We start from the raw sequence: 25919 nt of genomic DNA on the forward strand, positions 1-25919 counted from the left end.
TTGTGAAGTGTTATGGTGAACTGCATTCGGCAATATAAACTCACGAAATGTTACTTCGAAATTTACTGGCAAATTTTCGTATCACTGTGCTCATTTGCCATTCATTTTCTCCAGCATTCTGTGATCACAATCGTGTACTTTCCACTAGGTTAGTTCACTGAAGGTCAATAACATGATGTTAAAAACTAGTAAATAAATAAAAGTTAAAATTACTCAATAAAATGAGCTCACTGAATCCAAAGTACCAACTACAGTTCATACAACAAACGGAGCTTTAACCGTAGTTATTTTTCACTCACGCGCCGTAACTTTATAGGTTTTTTTTTTTTTTTATCAAGAAAGTCAATATTTTAGAACTCGCAATGAGTTCTAGAACTGGGCAGCATGTACACATTACACTGTAGGTTTGATGCAATAGCTCTATAATTTAGTTCTCCTGTCTTTAATGTAAGATAGTGCGACGTGTACTTTATTATGTGTATAGTGAGAAAGAAATTCTTTGTGCTGTTGTTTTAATATCGTTTGAACAATGTTTCAGGACAACAACGATGTGCTGCTTGACATAGCGAACAGAATATTTCTGAAAGCTGGTTATGGCATTAAAGAAGGGTTTAATCAGTCAGCAACTAGATTCAAGGCTGGAATAGAAGAACTTGATTTCCTGCAAGAACCACAAGCAAGGAAAACAATAAATGACTGGGTGGAGAAGAAGACAAATAATAAAATAAAAGACATAATTCCACCTGGTGAGCACAAATTATGGTCATTATAATATAATAAAGACATCACTCGTAATTAGTATCAGATGAAGAAAATATTTCCGCTAACCTTTTAGATAAATTATACAGGCTGCCTTAAAATTCGTCTCAGACAAGAACTTTGGCAGTTGTTCAACGTCATAAATTCTTAGCCCATTTCATACATTGCCTATGATATGGGATAATCATGATTCTTCCTTTATTCATTTGTTGCGTTTGTCAGCACAACCATTGATTTGTATAGACTGACGACAGTAACGCAGTGGCGCTGTAAATGAGTCATCAACGTCGTACTTGAGTGACTTGGCGGAAGGTAATTCACCTCTGTTGTTATTAACTTAGTTTACGAAACTACCTTTGCAAAGGAAAATCCTGCAGTATTGTCTCACCTTAATTCTCGAACCACTTCAAAGATTGACAGAGGCATTAGTGCCACTGGCGCCGAGAAAAATCTGAAATCTGTCTAAGGACCCGACAGCATCCCTGTCCGAATCTATAACGAACTTGCGGCTGCATTAGTCCCTGTTTTAGGTAAAATGTACATTATATCCCTCGAACAAAAAATTTTGCCCTTATAGTTGGTAGGACGAGCTGGTCAAACCCGTCTACAAGCAGCGTAGTGGAAGTGATCTACAAAATTACCGTGAGTGGATTCGGGGAGGAGACCAAACTGCGAGGTCATCGGTCTCAAAAATTACCGTCCAATACTTTTGACATATATCTGTTGTAGAATATTACAACATATTCTGAGCTCAAACAGAATGAAAGAATTGGTCGTGTGAGGCCCAACTCGCGCTTTTCTCACATTGCATTTTGAAAACCAGGGATGTAGGCCATGAAGTGAATTTGGTATTTCCTGCGATACGAAAAGCATTTTACTCGGCACCACATTTACATTTATTATTGAACGTATAATCGTACGGGATACCAAGTAAAAATTGTGACTGCACACTTCTATATAGGAAGGACGCATTTCCATCGACAACTGTACAAGTAGCTTCTGGCGTCCCTTGGTAGGTATGCTGGTATCCTACATGTTATATATTAATGACATTGCAGACAATGTTAACAGTAACTTCCGACTTTTCACAGATGATGCAGTTACCTCTGACGAGGCGTTGCGTGGAAAAATCTGAACAAATATTCAGTCAGATATTTATCAGATATCAAAGTTCTGCAGAGATTGGCGACTTTGTGGTAGCCACTGTCGAACTGGGCGCTCAGCTGCCTCAAACTGCTCCGTGGGTCGGTCAGCAGGAGTCATCGAACAAATCACTTCAGGAACATGCTGAGACAATTCATGCTGAGACAATTCATTTAACAACTCACACACCTAGTTTCTTCTTCATATTTGTCCAACAAATATTGTCTTCTGTCTGTTGATAACCTAGCACCGATGGTCCTTTAAAAGATAGCCTTCCTTGACGTTCTTTTTTCTTCAGTCGCCAAACCTATTGCACATCTAGACTATCAGTTTTCGTGTGTACCCAGCAGTTGCGCCGGTGATTTCTCGCATATTTCCACCAGCCTTGTTACATTTTAACTTCGACGACCCACATACCACATCAGTGTTGTCGTTTGAATTGTGCGGGAGGAACAGCAGCTCTGCCTCCCTCCTCCCCCAACTCGCACACCGCCCCATGCCGTTATAGTTAATTGTGAATTTATATGTTGATAAGTTTAGTGAGCCACGTGGTTAATAAGGGAGTTTACATGTTGACTTGATGGTCATAATTCTGTATCATCTGATGAGTATGGGACGCGCTGATATAAGATTACAAGAGCTACTTGCTAAACTACTTGCTCTGACTAAATACTGTTATAATTGGTGATCCTTGTATTGATATCAACCAAGTCTGGATTCACTGTTAAAATTCACTCGTAATCATAGAAAAATCCTCACAGAAGACATTGACTATTTACGTTTGCTGCGTGGATGTGTAAAAAAGATTGCTTACTGCTAACAGTTTTTTCTTTCCAGGTATCTTGAACGACTTAACTCGGATGGTACTGGTCAATGCCATATACTTCAAAGGGGACTGGCTAAAAAAGTTTGAAGAGGATAGAACCTCACCTTTACCTTTCCACTCAGCTGTTGGACAATCAAAGAATGTGGACATGATGTTCCTCGAGGAAGAATTCAAGTACACGGAGATAAATGATTTAAACTGTCAAGCTCTTCTGCTTCCTTATAAGGTACTGTTGCGACGATAGTGACTGCTGATGACTGAATGGAAAGCTAACATGAACACGGAAAGAGATGAAACTAATTCAGGAGCAAATAGTCGTATATTAAATAAGGGACAATTTTGGGGAGGAAGAAAAGCGTATAGAGTGAAATGTATGTACCCTGATTAACACCAATAAAGATAATATTTTCTATGTGCTCATGCTGCAGCTATTGCTTTGCCTGGTTGTGCGTGGCATTAAAAGAAGAAGATATTTTTTGAAACTTGTTTTCTTATACAAGGTATGGAAACGTGCCATCGAAGCAATGTATACTAATGGATTCCGGAAAGAGAGGTAGCGTGCTAGAACGATGTGGCGTGTTGTCATTCTGTCTGGTGGTCTTCTGGAGCCCTAACGTTATAAATTTTCTCTTGCATCAATCTCCAGAAATATTTTGTATAGCCCGCCATGACTTTCATCTTCTACGCCAATCGCTTCACCTCAGAGTAGCATTTTCGTTCAAAGAACTTGATTCTTGGATACGTTCCAATCTCTGTATTTACCTAGAGATTTTCACTCTAGTGATTCTTGTAGTACCATGGAAGCTATACCCTGACGTCTTAACACGTGTAGTATCACCTTGTCCCGTCTTCTAGTCAATGTTTAACCCCGTGTGTATTTCCTCTCAGATTTTGCGGAAGACAGCTTCATTTCTTACATTAGTCATTTCATTTTCAACCTCCCTCCGCAACAAAACATGTAAAATAGTTCGGTTTTCCGGGTTTCGTACAGTCCATGATATACTTCCAAACCATGCTACGCTCCAGATGTATATTCTCAGAAATTTCTCACCTAAATTAAGGCCTATGTTTGATACTACTAAATTTCTTTTATCGAGAAACGCCTTTTTGCCTGTTCTAGACTGCTTCTAAAATCTTGTTTATAATGCACGTCATGCGTTGTTTCGCCGGTAACAAAATGCTTTTACGTTACTACGAGGGCAGTTCAATAAGTAATGCAACACATTTCTTTTCTCGGCCAATTTTGGTTCAAAAAACCGGAAATTTCTTGTGGAATATTTTCAAACATTCCCGCTTCGTCTCGTATAGTTTCATTGACTTCCGACAGGTGGCAGCGCTGTACGGAGCTGTTAAAATGGCGTCTGTAACGGATGTGTGTTGCAAACAATGGGCAGTGATTGAGTTTCTTTTGGCGGAAAACCAGGGCATCTCAGATATTCATAGGCGCTTGCAGAATGTCTATGGTGATCTGGCAGTGGACAAAAGCACAGTGAGTCGTTGGGCAAAGCGTGTGTCATCATCGCCGCAAGGTCAAGCAAGACTGTCTGATCTCCCGCGTGCGGGCCGGCCGTGCACAGCTGTGACTCCTGCAATGGCGGAGCGTGCGAACACACTCGTTCGAGATGATCGACGGATCACCATCAAACAACTCAGTGCTCAACTTGACATCTCTGTTGGTAGTGCTGTCACAATTGTTCACCAGTTGGGATATTCAAAGGTTTGTTCCCGCTGGGTCCCTCGTTGTCTAACCGAACACCATAAAGAGCAAAGGAGAACCATCTGTGCGGAATTTCTTGCTCATCATGTGGCTGAGGGTGACAATTTCTTGTCAAAGATTGTTACATGCGATGAAACATGGGTTCATCACTTCGAACCTGAAACAAAACGGCAATCAATGGAGTGGCGCCACACCCACTCCCCTACCAAGAAAAAGTTTAAAGCCATACCCTCAGCCGGTAAAGTCATGGTTACAGTCTTCTGGGACGCTGAAGGGGTTATTCTGTTCGATGTCCTTCCACATTGTCAAACGATCAACTCTGAAGTGTATTGTGCTACTCTTCAGAAATTGAAGAAACGACTTCAGCGTGTTCGTAGGCACAAAAATCAGAACGAACTTCTCCTTCTTCATGACAACACAAGACCTCACACAAGTCTTCGCACCCGAGAGGAGCTCACAAAACTTCAGTGGACTGTTCTTCCTCATGCACCCTACAGCCCCGATCTCGCACCGTCGGATTTCCATATGTTTGGCCCAATGAAGGACGCAATCCGTGGGACGCACTACGCGGATGATGAAGAAGTTATTGATGCAGTACGACGTTGGCGCCGACATCGACCAGTGGAATGGTACCGTGCAGGCATACAGGCCCTCATTTCAAGGTGGCGTAAGGCCGTAGCATTGAATGAAGATTACGTTGAAAAATAGTCTTGTGTAGCTAAAAGATTGGGGAATAACCTGGTGTATTTCAATGCTGAATAAAACAACCCCTGTTTCAGAAAAAAAAGTGTTGCATTACTTATTGAACTGCCCTCGTATTTGGTCCCCAATTTTGATGTTAATTTTATCGCAAACTTTTCTTCTGCTAGTCATTATTTTCGCCTTACTTTAGTTTACTATAAGTCCATATTGTGCGCTCATTTCAATGTTCATTCCAATCAACAGCTCCTGCAATTATCCCTCATTTTGTATTCTTTTATTTTATTGAACTTTTTTTTGTTCTTGCAACAGTCACATTAGGATTTCACAAAGCGTGGAACTCATTTCGACCAGCCAGTGGTCACTTTAGAGCTATAGGTACATGCTGCGAGCAGTTTTAGCATGAGCCCGTTGCCGGCATTGTGAACCTCATATGTGATTGCTACGTAACAAAATAAGTATTGAAAGAACAAAATTACTCCCTTACTCAGCCTCCATGGTAAAATTCATTTATTCCTCTTTTCCAATATTTTTCGTAAAATATTATTAGTGATGTCCTTGCACTCTAAATTTTAATCCCTGAGAATTCCTGCCTTATACATTTTTAATACGAGCACTTCTCTCTTACTGTGCCATTCTTACGGTTGCTTCTTGGATATTGTACATGTAGCATCATGGTCAGCTTTCGCTAAAGCTAAAATTTTTTTTGTTATCGTTGAGAATTTCGCATCACAGTATTTGCATTCTCAGGCATATCATCATTTCTCAGCATATCTACATTCCACTTCTTTACACGATTCTAATTCAGTACACTTTTCTCATCACTCAATTGTGATCTGAGTCTATCTGCTCCTGAGTACAATATGTGTTCAGCATCTTATTTTGCAATCTCTCTCCCACAATTATGTAGTCCAGTTGGTATCTTCCCGAGTCTCCAGGTGTTTTTCAGGTATACTTCCTTCTGTTGTGATTCTTTAACAACGATTTACAACTGCGAGCTTGAATATTTTGTAAAATTCAAGGAATATTTCTCCTCCCTCATTCCCACTACAAAGCCGTAATTCTTTCCCTTACTTTTTCGTTACAAACTCTCTTGTTTCAATTTTCACCTTCCTTTAGATACTTGGTTACCCCTTCAGTACCCTCAAATACTTTACCACTTCTGTTCCCAACATTTAGGAATTATCAGGTCAGTAGGTCGGAAACCCCTTGACGCTGCTGTATTTAGAAAAGACCTAAGACCAGAAATTTCCATTGGTCGCAAGAAACTGAAACTGAGGGTAGCCGTAATGCCGAACTCTGTTTTCAAATGTACCTTTACGAAGGAAAAGGTTCCAAGGCTCGATGGAATCCTTTCAGATTCTATACTGAATCTGTGTCTGAGTTAACTTCACCGTTAACTGTAATACGTCGTAAATCTCTCGAACAAAAATCCGTGCGCAGCAGTTGGAAGAAGGAAGATGTTACGGCAGCCTACAAGAAGGGCAGCGGACGTGACCCACAAAACTACCGACCAATCTACACTACGGGCCATTAAAATAGCTACACCAAGAAGAAATGCAGATGATAAACGGGTATTCTTTGGACAAATACATTATACTAGAACTGACATGTGATTACATTGTCACGCAATTTGGGTGCATAGATCCTGAGAAATCAGTACCCAGAACAACCACCTCTGGCCGTAATAACGGCCTTGATACGCCTGGGCATTGAGGCAAACAGAGCTTGGATGGCGTGTACAGGTACAGCTGCCCATGCAGCTTCAACACGATATCACAGTTCATCAAGAGTAGTGACTGGCGTATTGTGACAAGCCAGTTGCTCGGCCACCATTGACCAGACGTTTTCAGTTGGTGAGAGATCTGGAGAATGTGCTGGCCAGGGCAGCAGTCGGCGGTCGAGCATTATCGTGCTGAAATGTAGGGTTTCGCAGGGATCGAATGACGGGTAGAGCCACGGGTCGGAACACATTTGAAATGTAACGTCCACTGTTCAAAGTGCCGCAAATGCGAACAAGAGGTCATCCAGACGTGTAACCAATGGCACCCCATACCATCACGCCGGGTGATACGCCGGTATGGCAATATTTTCAATGTGCGCTCACCGTGATGTCGCCAAACACGGATGCGACCATCAAAAAATGGTTCAAATGGCTATGGGACTTAACTTCTGAGGTCATCAGTCCCCTAGAACTTAGAACTACTTAAACCTAACTAACCTAAGGACATCACACACATCCATGCCCGAGGCAGGATTCGAACCTGCGACCCTAGCGGTCGTGCGACTCCAGACTGTAGCGCTTAGAACCGCTCGGCCACTCCGGCCGGCGATGCGACCATCATGATGCTGTAAACAGAACCTGGATTCATCCGAAAAAATGTTTTGCCTTTCGTGCACCCAGGTTCGTCGTCGAGTGCACCATCGCAGGCGCTGCTGTCTGTGATGCAGCGTCAAGGGTAACCGCAGCCACGGTCTCCGAGCTGTTAGTCCATGCTGCTGCAAACGTCGTCGAACTGTTCGTGCAGATGGTTGTCTTGCAAACGTCCCCATCCGTTGACTCAGGGATCGAGACGTGGTTGCACGATCCGTTACAGCCATGTGGATAAGATGCCTCGACTGCTAGTGATACGAGGCCGTTGGGATCCAGCACGGCGTTCCGTATTACCCTCCTGAACCCAACTTTTAAATATTCTGGAAACAGTCATTGGATTTCGACCAACACGAGCAGCAATGTCGCGATACGATAAACCGCAATTGCGATAGACTACAATCCGACCTTTATCAAAGTCGAAAACGTGATGGTACGCATTTCTCCTCCTTACACGAGGCATCACAACGTTTCACCAGGCAATGCCGGTCAACTGCTGTTTGTGTATGAGAAATCGGTTGGAAACTTTCCTCATGTCAGCACGTTGTAGGTGTCGCCACCTGCGCCAACTTTGTGTGAATGCTCTGAAAAGCTAATCATTTGCATGTCATAGCATCTTCTTCCTGTCGGTTAAATTTCGCGTCCGTGGCACGTCATATTCGTGGTGTAGCAATTTTAATGGCCAGTAGTGTAGTTGACATGCATTTTCGGTGGAATCTTAGAATGTATTAGGAATATATTTCGACGAGAATGACCTTCTCCATATAAACCAGCATGGGCTCCAAAAACTCTGACAATGTGAAATCTACGTCACGCTTTCGTCACAATGTGTGCTGAAAGCCATTGGTCAAGACAGTCAAGTATTTCCCTGTTTTATTAACTTCCGAATAGTACTTGATTAAGAACAACACAGACGCTTACTATCGAAAGATCGGGCGTATGGTGTATCAAGCGAAAGCTGCAACCAAATGACGTCTTAGTAGGGAGGACAAAGTACGTTGTGTTAGAGTGTCGTAGACGTTTGTAGAAGTGCCCCAGGGCAGTGAGTTGGGCACATTCTGTTCATGTTGTATGGCCTTGCACACAATATTCATATCACACTTAAACTACTTGTATGTGCTGCAGTTATCTGTAATACAGCCTTACTTATATTCAGTCGTATCTTGATAAGTTTGCGCCACACTACAAAGCAGTACAGTCACTTTCATTGAGGTGGCAGCTCGATGATGTCCTTAGAGAAGGGTTGAATCATCCAGGGGTTTGAAATCAGTACTGGTATGAAATAATGAAATGTTTAAAAATACACAACTTAGTGAACGGTGGTTGTTATATAACACACAGCCATGGAATTCGCAATATGCCTTTTATTAACAAAGTAGATCAGCACAAGAGAGGGGCAGTATCAAACAATTTGAAAGACCGATGATCTCAAAAGAAGGGTGCGTTCCACCAGCGGTTCTTCTCACCCGCCATAATATTACCCCAAGCAACCATCCCATAAAGCATTAGGTGGCTTGTAGTGTATAGGTGTAGATGTAGGTAACTCTGTCATGTGTACGGTAATACGATCAGTCGTCAGTTCTGGGACCGTTGTTTTATTCAAATGGAAAAGTTCAAATGGTTCAAATGGCTCTGAGCACTATGGGACTTAACATCTATGGTCATCAGTCCCCTAGAACTTAGAACTACTTAAACCTAACTAACCTAAGGACAGCACACAACACCCAGCCATCACGAGGCAGAGAAAATACCTGACCCCGCCGGGAATCGAACCCGGGAACCCGGGCGTGGGAAGCGAGAACGCTACCGCACGACCTCAAATGGAAAAGTCGTGCGGGCTGATAACTGATAACATTGGCAATAGGTTACTCAATGTGTCCGCCCCGCGAAATTAACATTGACCTAACTCGCTCAGATATTCTGATTTTCCGTTCTATAAACAGCTTTCATTGAGCCATCTATTCGGAAATTTGACGTTAGTGTCATATCACCTGTCCAACAATTTCATTCACTTGTGTGACAGCAAACTTTATGCTCCACTGTGACAGCTGTTTCATGTAGTTAGTCGCTACGAAGATGAAATTATTTTACTGGGCGTGATCATATTGTAGCCGGTAGGCCATGGTCTTCTTCCTATTTGTACTAATTCGTCCCATCAGACTACCGCGGGAGCTAATGTTTGACGTGGTCTTCGAACAGCCAAACAAGGAGGAATTTTTCAGTTATGAAAATCTTTGCCCTAGATGAAAACAATCCTATGGCTGAACCCCGAAACTCACCTGCTTAGATTCGCGCATGATAATGCATTTCCTGCTACAAAGTACTTCCGAGCAACACTTAATGAGTATGAGCGCGGTTTTCTGTTAGCCGGCCGCTGTAGCCGAGCGGTTCTAGGCGCTTCAGTCCGGAACTGCGCTGCTGCTACGGTCACAGGTTCGAATCGTGCCTCGGGCATGGATGTGTGTGATGTCCTTAGGTTAGTTAGGTTTAAGTAATTCTAAGTCTAGGGGACTGATGACCTCAGATGTTCAAGTCCCGTAGTGCTTAGAGCCATTTGAACCATTTTTGGTTTTATGTTTACAAGTGTTCAGGCACATTTACACCAAAGTTTACAATGTTACTGATTTACAACGCTGCTTTCTTCTTATTTTCGATGGAAAGGTTTAATTGACGGCTGTTTATCATCATCAGAATGGGTCTGACTTCTGTCAGAGTAGACAATTTCCGTTTTATACTGCAGATGTAAATTTACTTAGCACTTAAGAATACGCACTGGTAATGATTTTATAGTACAATATCTAATATTAAAAGAATTATATTACAGAATCGAACGTGCGGTAACAAGGAAGAGAGTGTGTAGACAAAAATGAAGGAGGCAGCAATGGCGATTTTCGTAATAGTATTTAATCTGCCTCGAGGTTGCGCTGTGCGTGGTCTCAGTGAGAAGTAAAGAGAAATTTTCCACAGTTTCAATAGATAAGCTAGCAGTTTATTTTTAAAACCGAAAATAGATCACTTCATGTCACATGTTATTCTATGTTCTAGTACTTGCTGCATTTAAGGACTTGGCTCAGACACTTGAGTTAGGAAATTGGTAATTTAGGGCGAGAGAATCGAACGTTTCGCGAGTGTTGTCCATGTAGGTTCAAAATCAAATGGCTCTGAGCACTGTGGGACTTAACATCTGAGGTCATCAGTCCCCTAGAACTTAGAACTACTTAAACCTAACCAACCTAAGGACATCACACACATCCATGCCCGAGGCAGGATTAGAACCTGCGACCGTAGGGGTCGCGCGGTTCCAGACTGAAGCGCCTAGAACCGCTTGGCCACACCGGTCGGCGTTGATGTAGCAATACTAATTCTGATTATCGATATTTGAAACAAACTGGTTGATTAAAATAATTTTAGCGTATTTAAAATTTGGTTGCTACTTTTCTGTGTTCATAGTTCTAAACTTACGGAAACAAATCGCAACACCAAAAAATAATTAATGTAGAGAAATGAAATTTCTGGTATACATTTACCTAGGTAGCATATTAAACTGATTAACATTACAAGATTACTGCCTAATGTAAACACGAGATAATCCACTGCAAATGTGTGACAGTATTGCACGTTAGTAACCGGTCTAACAGTGAGAATGTAGAATAAAAGCATGCAAACGTGCATGTATTGTGTTGCATAGGTGTCGGATGTCAGTTTGTGGAATGAAGTTCCATGACTATCGGACTTGGTCTGTCAATACAGGGACGGTTAAAGGTGGTTGTGGGTGACGTTGGAGTTGTCCTCCGATGACGCCCCATATGCGCTCGATTGGGGATAGATCTGGTGATCGAACGCGCCAAGGTAACATATCCGCACGCCTTAGAGCATGTTGGCTCAAAACAGCGGTATGTGGGCGAGCGTTAATGTGTTGAAAAACACCCCATGGAATTCTGTACATGAATGGTAGCACAACAGATCGAATAACCAGACTGAAGTGTAAATTTGCAATCAGGGTTCGTGGGATAAACAGGAGAGCGCTCATGCTGTCATACGAAATCGCACTCCAGACCATAACTCCAGCTGTAGGTCCATTGTGTCTAGCATGCAGATACGCCGGTTGCAAGCTCTCATCTGGCCTCCTTGTAAACAACACACGGTCATCATTGGACCGACGCAGAACTAGCTTTCATCAGAAAACACAGCAGACCTCTACCTTGCTCTCCGATGACCTCTCGCTTGAGACCGTTTGAAGTCGCAAATGGCGGTGATTTGGGATCAGCAGAATGCACGTAACAGAGCAAGCTGTCCTTGTAGAAACCGATTTGTAACGGTTCGTGGTGTTACTGTGATGCCAACTGGTGCTCAAATTGATGCAGTTTGATGGCCAGAGTCATATACCGAACACGACGGTCTTCCCTCTCGTTAGTGCCATGTGGCCGTCCGCAGCCCCGGATTCTTGCGACCGTACATTTCCATGACAACGACTGCCAGCAATCATGTACAATGGATACATTCCTGCCAAGGTTTTCTACATTATCACAGAAGGAACATCTACATCTACACAGAATGAGATTTTCACTCTGCAGCGGAGTGTGCGCTAATATGAAACTTCCTGGCAGATTAAAACTGTGTGCCCGACTGAGACTCGAACTCGGGACCTTTGCCTTTCGCGGGCAAGTGCTCTACCATCTGAGCTACCGAAGCACGACTCACGCCCGGTCCTCACAGCTTCACTGTTGCCAGGAAGTTTCATATCAGCGCACACTCCGCTGCAGAGTGAAAATCTCATCCTGGAAACATCCCCCAGGCTGTGGCTAAGCCATGTCTCCGCAGTATCCTTTCTTTCAGGAGTGTTAGTTCTGCAAGGTTCGCAGGAAAGCTTCTGTAAAGTTTGGAAGGTAGGAGACGAGATACTGGCAAAAGTAAAGCTGTGAGGACCGAGCGTAAGTCGTGCTTCGGTAGCTCAGATGGTAAAGCACTTGCCCGCGAAAGGCAAAGGTCCTGAGTTCGAGTGTCGGTCGGGCACACAGTTTTAATTTGCCAGGAAGTTTTACATCTACGCATTTACGTGATTACTCGACTATTCACAATAAAGTGCCTGGAAGAGGGTTCAATGAACCACCTTCATGCTGTCAACCGTTCCTCTCTCGAACGGCACGCGGGAAAAACGAGCACTTAAATTTTTCCTTTGCGAGCCCTGACTCCTCTTATTTTATCGTGATGATCATTTCTGCCTATGTAGGTGGGTGCCAACAGAATGTTTTCGCAATCTGAGGAGAAAACTGGTGATTGAAATTTCATGAGAAGATCCCGTCGCAACGAAAAACGCCTTTGTTTTAATGATTGCCACTCCAATCCACGTATCATGTCTATGACACTATCTCCCCTATTTAGCGATAATACAAAATGAGCTGCCCTTCTTTGTAAGGTCGGACAAGCGTAGAGTAAGCAGTCTCTTTGGTAGACCTGTTGCACCTTCTAAGTGTTCTGCCAAAGAATCGCAGTCTTTGGTTTGCTCTACCCACAATATTATCTATGTGATCGTTCCAATTTAGGTTATTTGTAATTGTAATTCCTAAGTATTTAGTTGAATTTACTGCCCTCAGATTTGCGTGACTTATCACCCCCCCCCCCCCCGCCCCCCACCCCCAGAACCATGGACCTTGCCGTTGGTGGGGAGGCTTGCGTGCGTGCCTCAGCGATACAGATAACCGTACCGTGGGTGCAAACCACAACGGAGGGGTATCTGTTGAGAGGCCAGACAAACGTGTGGTTCCTGAAGAGGGGCAGCAGCCTTTTCAGTAGTTGCAGGGGCAACAGTCTGGATGATTGACTGATCTGGCCTTGTAACACTAACCAAAACGCCCTTGCTGTGCTGGTACTGCGAACGGCTGAAAGCAAGGGGAAACTACAGCCGTAATTTTTCCCGAGGGCATGCAGCTTTACTGTATGGTTAAATGATGATGGCGTCCTCTTGGGTAAAATATTCCGGAGGTAAAATAGTCCCCCATTTGGATCTCCGGGAGGGGACTACTCAGGAGGACGTCGTTATCAGGAGAAAGAATACTGGCGTTCTACGGATCGGAGCGTGGAATGTCAGATCCCTTAATCGAGCAGGTAGGTTAGAAAATTTAAAAAGGGAAATGGATAGGTTAAAGTTAGATATAGTAGGAATTAGTGAAGTTCGGTGGCAGGAGGAACAAGACTCTTGGTCAGGCGAATACAGGGTTATAAATACAAAATCATATAGGGGTAATGCAGGAGTAGCTTTAATAATGAATAACAAAATAGGAGTGCGGGTAAGCTACTACAAACAGCATAGTGAACGCATTATTGTGGCCAAGATAGACACGAAGCCCACGCCTACTACAGTAGTACAAGTTTATGTGCCAACTAGCTCTGCGGATGACGAAGAAATTGAAGAAATGTGTGATGAAATAAATTATTCAGATAGCGCAGGGAGACGAAAATTTATAGTCATGGGTGACTGGAATTCGGTAGTAGGAAAAGGGAGAGAAGGAACCGTAGTAGGTGAATATGGATTGGGGGTAAGAAATGAAAGAGGAAGCCGCCTTGTAGAATTTTGCACAGAGCACAACTTAATCATGGCTAACACTTGGTTCAAGAATCATAAAAGAATGTTGTGTACATGGAAGAAGCCTGGAGATACTGAAAGGTATCAGATAGATTATATAATGGTAATACAGAGATTTGGGAACCAGGTTTTAAATTGTAAGACATTTCCTGGGGCAAATGTGGACTCTGACCACAATCTATTGGTTATGACCCGTAGATTAAAACTGAAGAAACTGCAAAAAGGTGGGAATTTAAGGAGATGGGACCTGAATAAACTGACTAAACCAGCGGTTGTACAGAGTTTCAGGGAGAGCATAAGGGAACAATTGACAGGAATGGGGGGGAAGAAATACAGTAGAAGGAGAATGGGTAGCTTTGACAGATGAAGTAGTGAAGACAGCAGAGGATCAAGTAGGTAAAAAGACGAGGACTAGTAGAAATCCTTGGGTAACAGAAGAAATATTGAATTTAACTGATGAAAGGAGAAAATATAAAAATGCAGTAAATGAAGCAGGCATAAAGGAGTACAAACGTCTCAAAAATGACATCGACAGGAAGTGCAAATTGGCTAAGAAGGGATGGCTAGAGGACAAATGTAAAGATGTGGAGGCTTATGTCACAAGGGGTAAGATAGATACTGCCTACAGGAAAATTAAAGAGACCTTTGGAGAAAAGAGAACCACTTGTATGAATATCAAGAGCTCAGATGGAAACCCAGTTCGAAGCAAAGAAGGGAAGGCAGAAAGGTGGAAGGAGTATATAGAGGGTCTATACAAGGGCGATGTACTAGAGGACTATATTATGGAAATGGAAGAAAATGTAGATGAAGATTAAATGGGAGATACGATACTGTGTGAAGAGTTTGACAGAGCACTGAAAGACCTGAGTCGAAACAAGGCCCCAGGAGTAGACAACATTCCATTAGAACTACTGACCGCTTTGGGAGAGCCAGTCCTGACCAAACTCTACCATCTGGTGAGCAAGATGTATGAGACAGGCGAAATACCGTCAGACTTCAAGAAGAATATAGTAATTCCCATCCCAAAGAAAGCAGGTGCTGACAGATGTGAAAATTACCGAACAATCAGTTTAATAAATCATGGATGCAAAATACTAACTCGAATTCTTTACAGACGATTGGAAAAACTGGTATAAGCCGACCTCGGGGAAGATCAGTATGGATTCCGTAGAAATATTGGAACACTTGAGACAATTCTGACCCTACGACTTATCTTAGAAGCTAGATTAAGGAAAGGCAAACCTACATTTGTAGCATTTATAGAGATTTGACAATGTTGACTGGAATAGTCTCTTTCAAATTCTGAAGGTGGCATGGGTAAAATACAGGGAGCGAAAGGCTATTTACAATTTGTACAGAAACCAGATGGCAGTTATAAGAGTCGAGGGACATGAAAGGGAAGCAGTGATTGGGAAAGGCGTGAGACAGGGTTGTAGCCTCTCCCCGATGTTATTCAATCTGCATATTTAGCAAGCAATAAAGGAAACAAAAGAAAAATTCGGAGTAGGTATTAAAATCCATGGAGAAGAAATAAAAACTTTGAGGTTCGCCGATCACATTGCAATTCTGTCAGAAACAGTAAAGGACTTGGAAGAGCAGTTGAACGGAATGGATAGTGTCTTGAAAGGAGGATATAAGATGAACATCAACAAAAGCAAAACGAGGATAATGGAATGTAATCAAATTAAGTCGGGTGATGCTGAGGGAATTAGATTAGGAAATGAGACACTTAAAGTAGTAAAGGAGTTTTGCTATTTGGGGAGCAAAATAACTGATGATGGTTGAAATAGAGAGGATATAAAATATAGACTGGCAATGGCAAGGAATGCGTTTCTGAAGAAGAGAAATTTGTTAACATCGGGTATAGATTTAAGTATCAGGAAGTCGTTTCTGAAAGTATTTGTATGGGGCGTAGCCATGTATGGAAGTGAAACATGGACGATAACTAGTTTGGACAAGAAGAGAATATAAGCTTTCGAAATGTGGTGCTACAGAAGAATGCTGAAGATTAGATGGGTAGATCATATAACTAATGAGGAGGTACTGAATGGGATTGGGGAAAAGAGAAGTTTGTGGCACAACTTGACTACAAGAAGGGATCGGTTGGTAGGACATGTTCTGAGGCATCAAGGGATCACCAATTTAGTATTGGAGGGAAGCGTGGAGGGTAAAAATCGTAGAGGGAGACCAAGAGATGAATACACTAAACAGATTCAGAAGGATGTAGGTTGCAGTAGGTACTGGGAGATGAAGAAGCTTGCACAGGATATAGTAGCATGGAGAGCTGCATCAAACCAGTCTCAGGACTGAAGACCACAACAACAACAACATCGCGAATTCGAAATTTAGCTGATTTCTTTTAGTACTCATGTGAATAACTTCGCACTTTTCTTTATTCGGTGTCAATTGCCACTTTTTGCACCATTCAGATATATTATCTAAATCATATTGCTAGTCGTTTTGATCATCTGATGACTTGACAAGACGGTAAATGACAGCATCATACGCAAACAATCTAAGACGGCTACTCAGATTGCCTCCTATGTCGTTAATACAGATCAGGAACAATAGAGGGCCTATAACACTTCCTTGGTGAACGCCGGATATTCGTTCTGTTTTACTCGATGACTTTCCGTCTATTGCTACGAACTGTGACCTTTCTGACAGGAAATCACGAATCCAGTCGCACAACTGAGGCGATACTCCGTAGGCACGCAGTTTGGTTAGAAGACGCTTGTGAGGAACGGTGTCGAAAACCTTCTGGAAATTTAAAAATATGGAATCAATTTGACATCCCCTGTCGATAGCACTTATTACTTCATGAGTGTAAAGAGCTAGTTGTGTTTCACAAGAACGATATTTTCTGAATCCGGGCTGACTATATGTCAATAAATCGTTTTCTTCGAGGTACTTCATAATGTTCGAATACAGCATCTGTTCTAAAACCCTAGCTTCTAGTAGCCCTATTACACGAGCCCGTTTAAACTCAGTGAGGTATTGATAATGGGCTCTATGTCGTCTTAAAGCCATTCCTGACGAACATCAACTCATCACGCCCAATCTCATAGATAACGTATATCCCCGATCCTTAGAGAGTGTACTTAAATGAAACCTTATGTGCCTCCTCATAGTGGCCCTACTGGCGCCAGTCGCACAAGACTGGCGCCAAATTAGAATAGTGTTCACCTTTCAAATGTAGAAACACGCCTGCCAACTTTCGTTTATGCCGCAAAACTCCTTCTTGGTGTTCGCGAGTTTTTCCCTTCGGTGTATTTGTTTGGATCTCTACAAATTTCCATTGATGAGCGTTTGAGTCATAACGCAATTAATACTACGTAAATGTCTTGATTGCTAGTAATCTGAGTAATGTTTACGAAAACGTAAGAAAGGCTAATAATCTATTAAAAGGCTAATAATCTATTAAAAGGCTAATAATCTATTAAATCTAATAATCTATTAAGGCTAATAATCTATTAAAAAGGCTAATAATCTATTAAAAGGCTAATAATCTATTAAAATCTATTAAATAACCTATTAAAAATCTAAAAAAAGGCTAATAATCTATTAAGTAATAATCTATTAAATAAAAAATTGTGACTCATATTGCTTTCATTGTTTCTTTCTACAGGGAGAGCGGCTCAACATGATGATCCTTCTACCCCGAGAAGTTAACGGTTTGGCAAGCCTTGAGGCGAAACTTGCCGACTTCAGTCTCCAAGACACTGTGAACAACATGTATAGGACAAACGTATATGTCTATTTACCCAAATTCAAAATGGAATACTCAAAAGAACTTAACGGTCCACTAACTAAGGTAAGTTTAGCCAAGTGGTGTATGTCAACTGCTTTCTATGTGTTTACGGTTAATTAAAAGTATCGCAATACTGGAGTAAACAAAACAAAAAAAGACAAAAAAGCATGCGTCACAACAAACTCAGTAGTACGGGATCTTAATGTATCTGTCACTTAAAGCGAGGAACACGCTACTAAAATGTTTCGGGAGACAGGCGAACTGTTTATTGTAGGTTACTTATGCTTTAAACCCGTTTACATTACTATGTTTTGTGTGGATACTCATTACCACACGACAGATCTTATAACAGCATCTCACAATTCTCCAAGCCATGTGCAGATATTTTTCAAAAGTTTGTCAGTGGTCGTGTTACTGATGGTTAGTTTAATAAATCGGACTCAGTTGTTTTTTCGTCTCCGAAACACACCGTAATCAAAACGTAAAAAAAGAGTTGATTGTGGAACGTTTCTGATGGGTTACACAAAGATCTTCCCACAAGTTGTAGCAAGGTAAAATTACAATCTCCGATCCAAATCCAGCATACATCGAGAAATCAAGAAAATTATAATATTTAAACCCAAAATTTCAATAAGTGTGTAATTTCTTCACTAACTGATTCATGAGAAAACTATTTCAAGGATTCACCTTACGAACAAAGTGTTGATTTGGCAATTCACTGTGGGATACTAGTTAATGAGAAGACAACTCCCTGATATTAGCGATTACACACACACTCACGATGAATCTTAAAAAAGCAACATCAAAACTCATAGTGGAAGTTAACCTGGCGACTAAGTTCCATTACATGGGGTTTCCATCAGTACACGGGCACATACGCTTATCACACTTACGAAACAACGAAAAATAATTTAAACATTTATTTTAAATGACTGTTGAATAGCACAGTCGAAATAAATAATTTTGAAACTAGTGTTTAACTTTTTATGTTATTCACGTTATATTCCTGTATTGCTCAATAGCCTAATATGAAACATTTTTGCTTCACTCAGTCACTACGCTTATCACACTTACGAAACAATGAAAAATAATTTAAACATTTATTTTAAATGACTGTTGAATAGCACAGTCGAAATAAATAATTTTGAAACTAATGTTTAACTTTTTATGTTATTCATGTTATATTCCTGTATTGCTCAATAGCCTAATACGAAACATTTTTGCTTCAATCAGTCACTAAATTGTTTTTCAGGCAAATTTTAATCTCTGAAATTCTTTGTTAACAAAATATGGCTGGACATTGTAATTATGACGTATCATATACTTTAGGAAACAGATCAGGACCCTGTCACATGTACTATTACCGTAATATAAACGTTTGGCTACAAATATAAGTTGAATTTGGCTCATATATTCGCAAATGAAGACACAATAAATACTGGCCTTTATGTTTTTACAGTGCTAAAAAAGGACTTTGTCTGAAGGCAACGGTGCTTAGGGCTGTGTTGATGTCTGCAAGTATTGCATACACATAGCCTCAGTATTTACGTAGTTTACTGTGTGTGTGTGTTAAATCTTATGGGACTTAACTGCTAAGGTCATCAGTCCAAGCTTGCACGCTACTTAACCTAAATTATCCTAAGGACAAACACACACACCCATGCCCGAGGGAGGACTCGAACCTCCGCCGGGACCAGCCGCACAGTACGTAGTTTACACATGGCTCTTTTTCCCATTGCCATCTGCAATGGAACACAATAAAAGTGTTCCACACTGTTACACGTGGAACAAGCATACATCTGAGGCTCGAATTACAGAGAACCGTAGATGTTTTAGCCTCGTTTTCACGTTGGGGCATGCACAGTTTGATAGATATCGACAGACTGGTACTTTCCACTTTCTTCGCATCGTCTACGTTCCGCATAGCACGTCTTTGCGTCTTTCACATAGAGGAACTTCCTTCAAGCTTCTCCTGTCCTCTAGTCAGAAATCAAATTATCAACCCTATAATAAGACCAATAAATAACATAATATTTTACGAATCACATACAAATATGGAAACTGGCCATATTCAGAACAAATTAATAAATGGACACCAATAGTAGCAAGGCATACCTCTTTCCATTTCTCTTGAAGGTAGTCAACAGTTTCAACGACGGACTAGGTCTGCGTACCCAACGGCGAAGAAGGTGGAAAAACCAACTTCAGCAGGGTCTGTACTCCATGTTAGGAGCGGCTGCATCAGGCGTCTGTTCTCCATGTCAGGAGCGACCTTTCCTGCTGCTGGCAGTAGCTCTAAAAAGCACGCTGACAGGCTATGTGACGAGCCGACCGTAAAAATTCTGTCACATGTTTATGCAAATGTTGCCTTCTGGATCCGGTACAAAGACAGCATTAGGAAACAGTTTGGTGTTGCACCGATCCACGACAAGATGCGTGAGAGTCGTCTTCTTTGGTTTGGGCATGTTTCACGGGCTGGTGATGTTGCCAAGGCGGGTTACACACTTGAAGTCGTCGGCAGTGGACCCGAAGGACGATCCCCACGTAGGGCTGATGCAATTCATAAAGACCGTAAATGAGTGAACATTCACCCAGATGCACCCCGTGATAGAGCGAAATGGAGACAACGGATCCATGTAGAGGACCCCGCAGGCACGCGGGACAAACGCTGAAGGAAAAGAAGAAGAAGAATAGTAGCAAGGCATACACAAAATACGGGAAAAGCATTGCTGATAAACAGTAGAAAAATATGAATCACATGAAGTGTTGGTGTTAAACATTCGTTTATCACTTGCCACATCCTTTGTATCGTCGTTGCAACAAATGAGACGATCATAATTGTCGTACAGATTGAATAGCTTTTAACACACTAATTGTACGGCCTCCACACTTCGCTCTTTGATGACGCTACCTGCAACCAAGGCAATCGGCTACGTAACCTCCTTTAGTTTATGAGTAAAATACTGGAACAGTTTAAAACAAATTCATTTTAAAAATTGTAAAACAACACCGATGCATTTCCTCCCTGCATAATCACCATTAGCCATTATCATATCTCTTGATAACATTTCCTTGCCTTGACGAAATAAATCTCGGGTGAACAGCATGGTAGGAGTGTGCATAGGACACAATATTTCGGCAATCGACCACGTTGCCATCATCAGGTGATGGCAACGTGGTCGATTGCCGGAATGTTGTGTCCTATGCACACTCATACTAGGCTGTTCACCCGAGATTTATTTCGTCATAAAATACGCCTGGAGAAATTGAAGAATCACATTTCCTTGCGTTTATGTTGGGTGGTTATAGCTAAACTTTCTCTACTTGAGAGAGCCCTTTGAAGCTAATGATAGTAGGAGAAAGAAAAATGACAAATAACCCATTAAGAGAACCACATTTTAAGTAATAAATGAGAGGGTTCAAATCTAGTGATCTTGGTGGTTACGCAGTTTAGAACGATCGGCCAATGATTGGGTTTTCTCCAAATGTGTTGCAGAGTAACGGAGTGATCACGAGTAATGTGGGGTGGAGTTCACAATGCATCATAACAGCTGAGTCCAAGGCAGCTCTCTGCCGTGGAGCAGGTATCAAATGTCGGCGAAGCAGATAACAGTAACGTGTGTCGCTTACTCTGCATGTCTTTGGTTCTTTGAGTCTGAGTTCCTCAAAGAAAAATGGACCAGTCATAAACTGTGCCGTGAAGCCGCTTTACACAGTGACGCGTGCACTATACAGGGGACTTCCATGAACGTTCGTTGGCGGTGACAATCCCCAAAAGGGACAATTTTGGGTATTCGCCACCCCAGTAAAGGTAAAGTACGATTCATCGCTGTACAAAATGTTCCTAGGCCGCATGTCGTCAATTTCAACCCTTGAAAGAGCAAAGTTGAAACGTCCCCTTAGAAAAATTAAACATGACTGTGCTTAAACTGACCCACAATATTTTTTGCGCAACGCAATCTGACTTTCAATAATCCCAACAAAAGAATGGCCCTGACTAACATTAACCTATACCTTTCACAAATCACTTACCTCACAAAAATCTTCGTTACTCGAACTACTGCAATACAGCGAGAGCCAATACTGCCAGCTAAATAAAAGATTCAAACTACGGAAGGCACTAACTACTGATAGGCATAGTTAGCAAATGAAAGATTTTAATAGAGAACAAACAATGTATTTACCTTAATAGTGTTGAAAAATCATAATATACATAGCAGTTCATGACATCCAGTCTTAGAAATTTCAAAACTCCGCCATTTCTCTCCCCACATCCACCACTGCTGGCGGCTCACCTCCAACTGCGCAACGCTACGCACTGTTAACATCCAGCTGCCCAACACTACAATGGCAGACAACAATGCAAACTAGCCACAGACTGCACACAGCACAGCCAGTGCTTTTCATACAGAGCGCTACGTGGCGTTACCAATAAGAAAACCTAAACAGCCTTTTTACAAAGTGTACCCGAAGGCCTGTGTCACGTGGCAAAAGTTTGTGAGTCATGTGAAGTTTATACGGATACCATTTCACAACTATTCGGAGCACTTTTCGAACGGGGCACCGTGAAACGTTCAGCTATCGTGACACAGCATGTCCCTACAGATATCTCCACAAAGTTTCGTTGTCCTACTATCAATAGCTTTATATGGGGCCCTCTCAAGTAGTGAAAACATTTCTGTATTTCACCGCTCTGCTATGGGCGTGATTCAGACTGAGTGGATGAGAGCTTGTCTCGAGTGTTCGGATTTAGTACCGAGAATTTCCATCTGTAGGCTGAGTTTATCCGACGACTCTCACAAATACTAATGCAGTTTCACTAGAAGAGAATTATGTAAATCATGCGAACGTCGTCATTAAGAAATGAGCTGTCAAGAATAATAATAATTAACCTTGGGACGGTAGTATACGACTTAAGGAAGTTTTGAATCGACGGTTTAGTGAGGAACTGTTCTGAGTAAGATTAATGTCAAAACGTGTACAGCACTTTCATTGTTTCATTGCTGGCTTGTGGAACAACCTAAGTATTGCATAAAGCGGGCTGGGGTGCTCTCATGACAGGAAGGTAACACTTGAACTGGTGGATTATGTTTGTTTGAAGTGAAGAAGAGGCTGTCGCGAGTAATGATTTTTCTTTTATCTTTTTTTTATTATTATTCCAGATCAGACCACGTGATAGGTAATGGGTATTTTGTAGATGATGGTCCACAAGTCCAGGTGCTGTAAGCGAAGCTTTAAATAAAACGATTAGATTTGTTTAAGTCTGGAATCTACGTCAACTAACCCTACTTAATTGAAAAAAGAAGTCTTCCAGTTATGTTCCAAGGAAAAAGGGAAAGATCAGTCAGAATCATAAAGTTTTCACAAATTTTAAGAGAATATATGCAAACAGAATTTATAGGAAATACAAAATAAATTAGCAGTGGAAGGGATTACGCAATTTACAAAGATATAATTTGATGCAAGGCTAACTACGGCAGTATTCAGATAACATCAGACTGCATATTCACCGCTGCTGCGCAGTTTTTATTCTTTTACAAAAATGTTTTTCGTTACTGCTATTGAAACATCTCCAGGAAGAACAGAGGTTTGAATATCTACCCACATGGACGATAAACGGGTGTTTGAGCTACAGGTCGGAGTACCTGAATATTTGCTGCATTAGGCGTACTTAAACTGTCGCATTGTTAGTAAGATGGCACATTCCTGCTAATAATTTGTTAGTTAAACAATGAGGCGCCAACCGAGATAACAAGCCCTTTGGCTTCTAAACTGATCGCCAGCGGTTGGGCCAACCGAGAGACAGGTCACTCCCCAGAAAATCACACACGGAAGTGTACCTATCACGCAACCGATTAAATATTATGCAGAGAATTGCCATCGTAAATGATTCGCGGGTGCTGGTACTAAAAATAAACATTAATGGTTTATTAATTATAAAGGGATTCATCCAACAATTGAATGAAAAATCTTGTACCAATTTGACCTCAGTTTATTACAACTACTCCTTGCGAGCACATTATTAAACAAGAAAGCAATAATTACAGATTATTGTATTAATTTATAATATATAAAGAAAAATCGTTGTTTAATGTTGTTACCAAAAGTCTCGAAAAGTACTTGGTCCAGTTCCCTCAGTTTTTTACAGCGTACACTAATGAACATTGGAACGGACGTAGGCTATATATTTTGGACGATTTAATTCAGATTTTTACGCGGTACTCTAATGAACATTCAAATGAACAGAGGCTATATACTTTTAATGTGTGTAATATACGAGGGTTGGAACTTAAAGAGTGGCAACTATTTATTCAGAAGTGATACGAAAGAGTTACATGTTTGCGCCTGTTACTGTCCTTCCAAGTAGTCACCAGCGTTGTGTAGAACCCGTTACCAGCGATGTGGAAGGCGTAGTATACTGTAAGCATAGCCTGTTCTGTTGATGGTGCGAATGGAGCGGTCTACTGCCTGTCGAATCTCTGGAACAGTTCTGAAGCGAATATCACGAAGTGATTCCTTCATCTTCGGAATCAAATCAAAGTCACAAGGACTTAAGTCCGGGGAGTATGGTGGATGGTACAGTACTTCCCAGTCCCATCGACCGAACAGAGCAGCCACAGCTTGCGCTGTATGCGCCGCGCATTGTCGTGCAAAATGATGGGTTGGTTGCGCAGGAAGTGTCGCCGCTTGTTTCGCAAAGCTGGTTGTAGGTGATGTTCCAAAAACGAGCAGTAGTACTGTGCTTTGACGGGCTGCTGTGGAGGAACAAAATAGTTCAAATGGCTCTGAGTGCTATGGGACTTAACATCTGAGGTCATCAGTCCCCTAGAACAACTTAAACCTAATTAACCTAAGGACATCACACACATCCATGCCCGAGACAGGATTCGAACCTGCGACCGTAGCAGTCCCGCGGTTCCGGACTGAAGCGCCTAGAACCGCTCGCCCACCGCGGCCGGCGCTGTGGAGGAACGTATAGGATAACACCATCACAGTCCTACACGAGAATCACCATAACTTTAGACCGCTCCACTCCCACCATCAACAGAACAGGCTCTGCTAACGGTATAATACACCTTCCACATCGCTGGCGATGGGTTCTACACGACGCTGGTGACTACTTTGAAGGACAGTAACAGGTGCAAACATGTAATTCTTTTGTATCGGTTGTGAATAAATAGTTTCCATTATTTAAGTTCCAACTCTCGTATAAATATATGTGTAATGCGTAAAGGGCAAATATTGTTACCAAAAATCTCCACAAATGTTTGGCCAATTTTCTTTGATTTTTACAGAGTACTGTAATGCACATTTGGACAGACATAATAGGGAAACACTGTTGCCAAAATACTTGGTCCATTTACTTCAGAGTTTCACACATTACTCTAACAAACGTTCAAAGGGACATGGACTATGTACTTCTTTAATCAGCGAACTAAAAGTTGTCTGTTAAAACAGAATACTGTGCTCTGCTGTGACAACGTGTGGCTTTGTTTTCTTTCTCGTAGTCAATTGTAGCTATGATAGCAGGGCATTTAAACCGTGCGATGAACTATTTGACCCTTATATATTATTTCTCTCCATAAACATTTTTTTTTTAATTCAGTCATAACACTGTTGTGGCAAAGCACCTGAAGGAAAATTTGGAAAATATTTCGAGTAGATTTCCCGACCATGTTATAGTTCTGTGTGGAGATTTTTATTTGCCGGATATAGACTGGGAGACTCAAACGTTTATAACGGGTGGCAGGGACAAAGAGTCCAGTGAAATTATCTGAAAACTGCTTTGAGCAATTAAACAGAGAACCGACTCGTGGCGATAGCGTATTAGACCTTCTGGTGACAAACAGACCCGAACTATTTGAAACAGTTAATGCAGAACAGGGAATCAGCGATCATAAAGCGGTTACTGCATCGATGATTTCAGCCGTAAATATAAATATTAAAAAAGGTAGGAAGATTTTCCTGTTTAGCAAAAGTGACAAAAAGCAGATTTCAGAGTACTTGAAGGCTCAACACAAAAGTTTAATCTCAAGTACAGATAGTGTTGAGGATCAGTGGACAAAGTTC

At 41.7% G+C, this 25919-nt stretch overlaps 1 protein-coding gene across 7 annotated transcripts in view; it reads left to right on the forward strand.

The window, feature by feature from the left end:
* Positions 1 to 25919, forward strand: part of LOC126235747 (leukocyte elastase inhibitor-like) — a 196262-nt gene that overhangs the window by 40397 nt on the left and 129946 nt on the right. For all 7 annotated transcript variants that reach the window (XR_007544805.1, XM_049944534.1, XM_049944538.1 and 4 more), the window contains exons 4-6: positions 539 to 746; positions 2740 to 2954; positions 17727 to 17912. Coding sequence is in view for 6 of the 7 variants with exons in the window: in XM_049944534.1 (XP_049800491.1) it covers positions 539 to 746; positions 2740 to 2954; positions 17727 to 17912 (609 nt within the window). In the remaining variant the exon portion in view is untranslated. The remainder of the gene's footprint in view (positions 1 to 538; positions 747 to 2739; positions 2955 to 17726; positions 17913 to 25919) is intronic.

Source organism: Schistocerca nitens, chromosome 2 (assembly GCF_023898315.1).
Source record: "Schistocerca nitens isolate TAMUIC-IGC-003100 chromosome 2, iqSchNite1.1, whole genome shotgun sequence".
In the NCBI taxonomy this organism is placed as follows: domain Eukaryota; kingdom Metazoa; phylum Arthropoda; class Insecta; order Orthoptera; family Acrididae; genus Schistocerca; species Schistocerca nitens.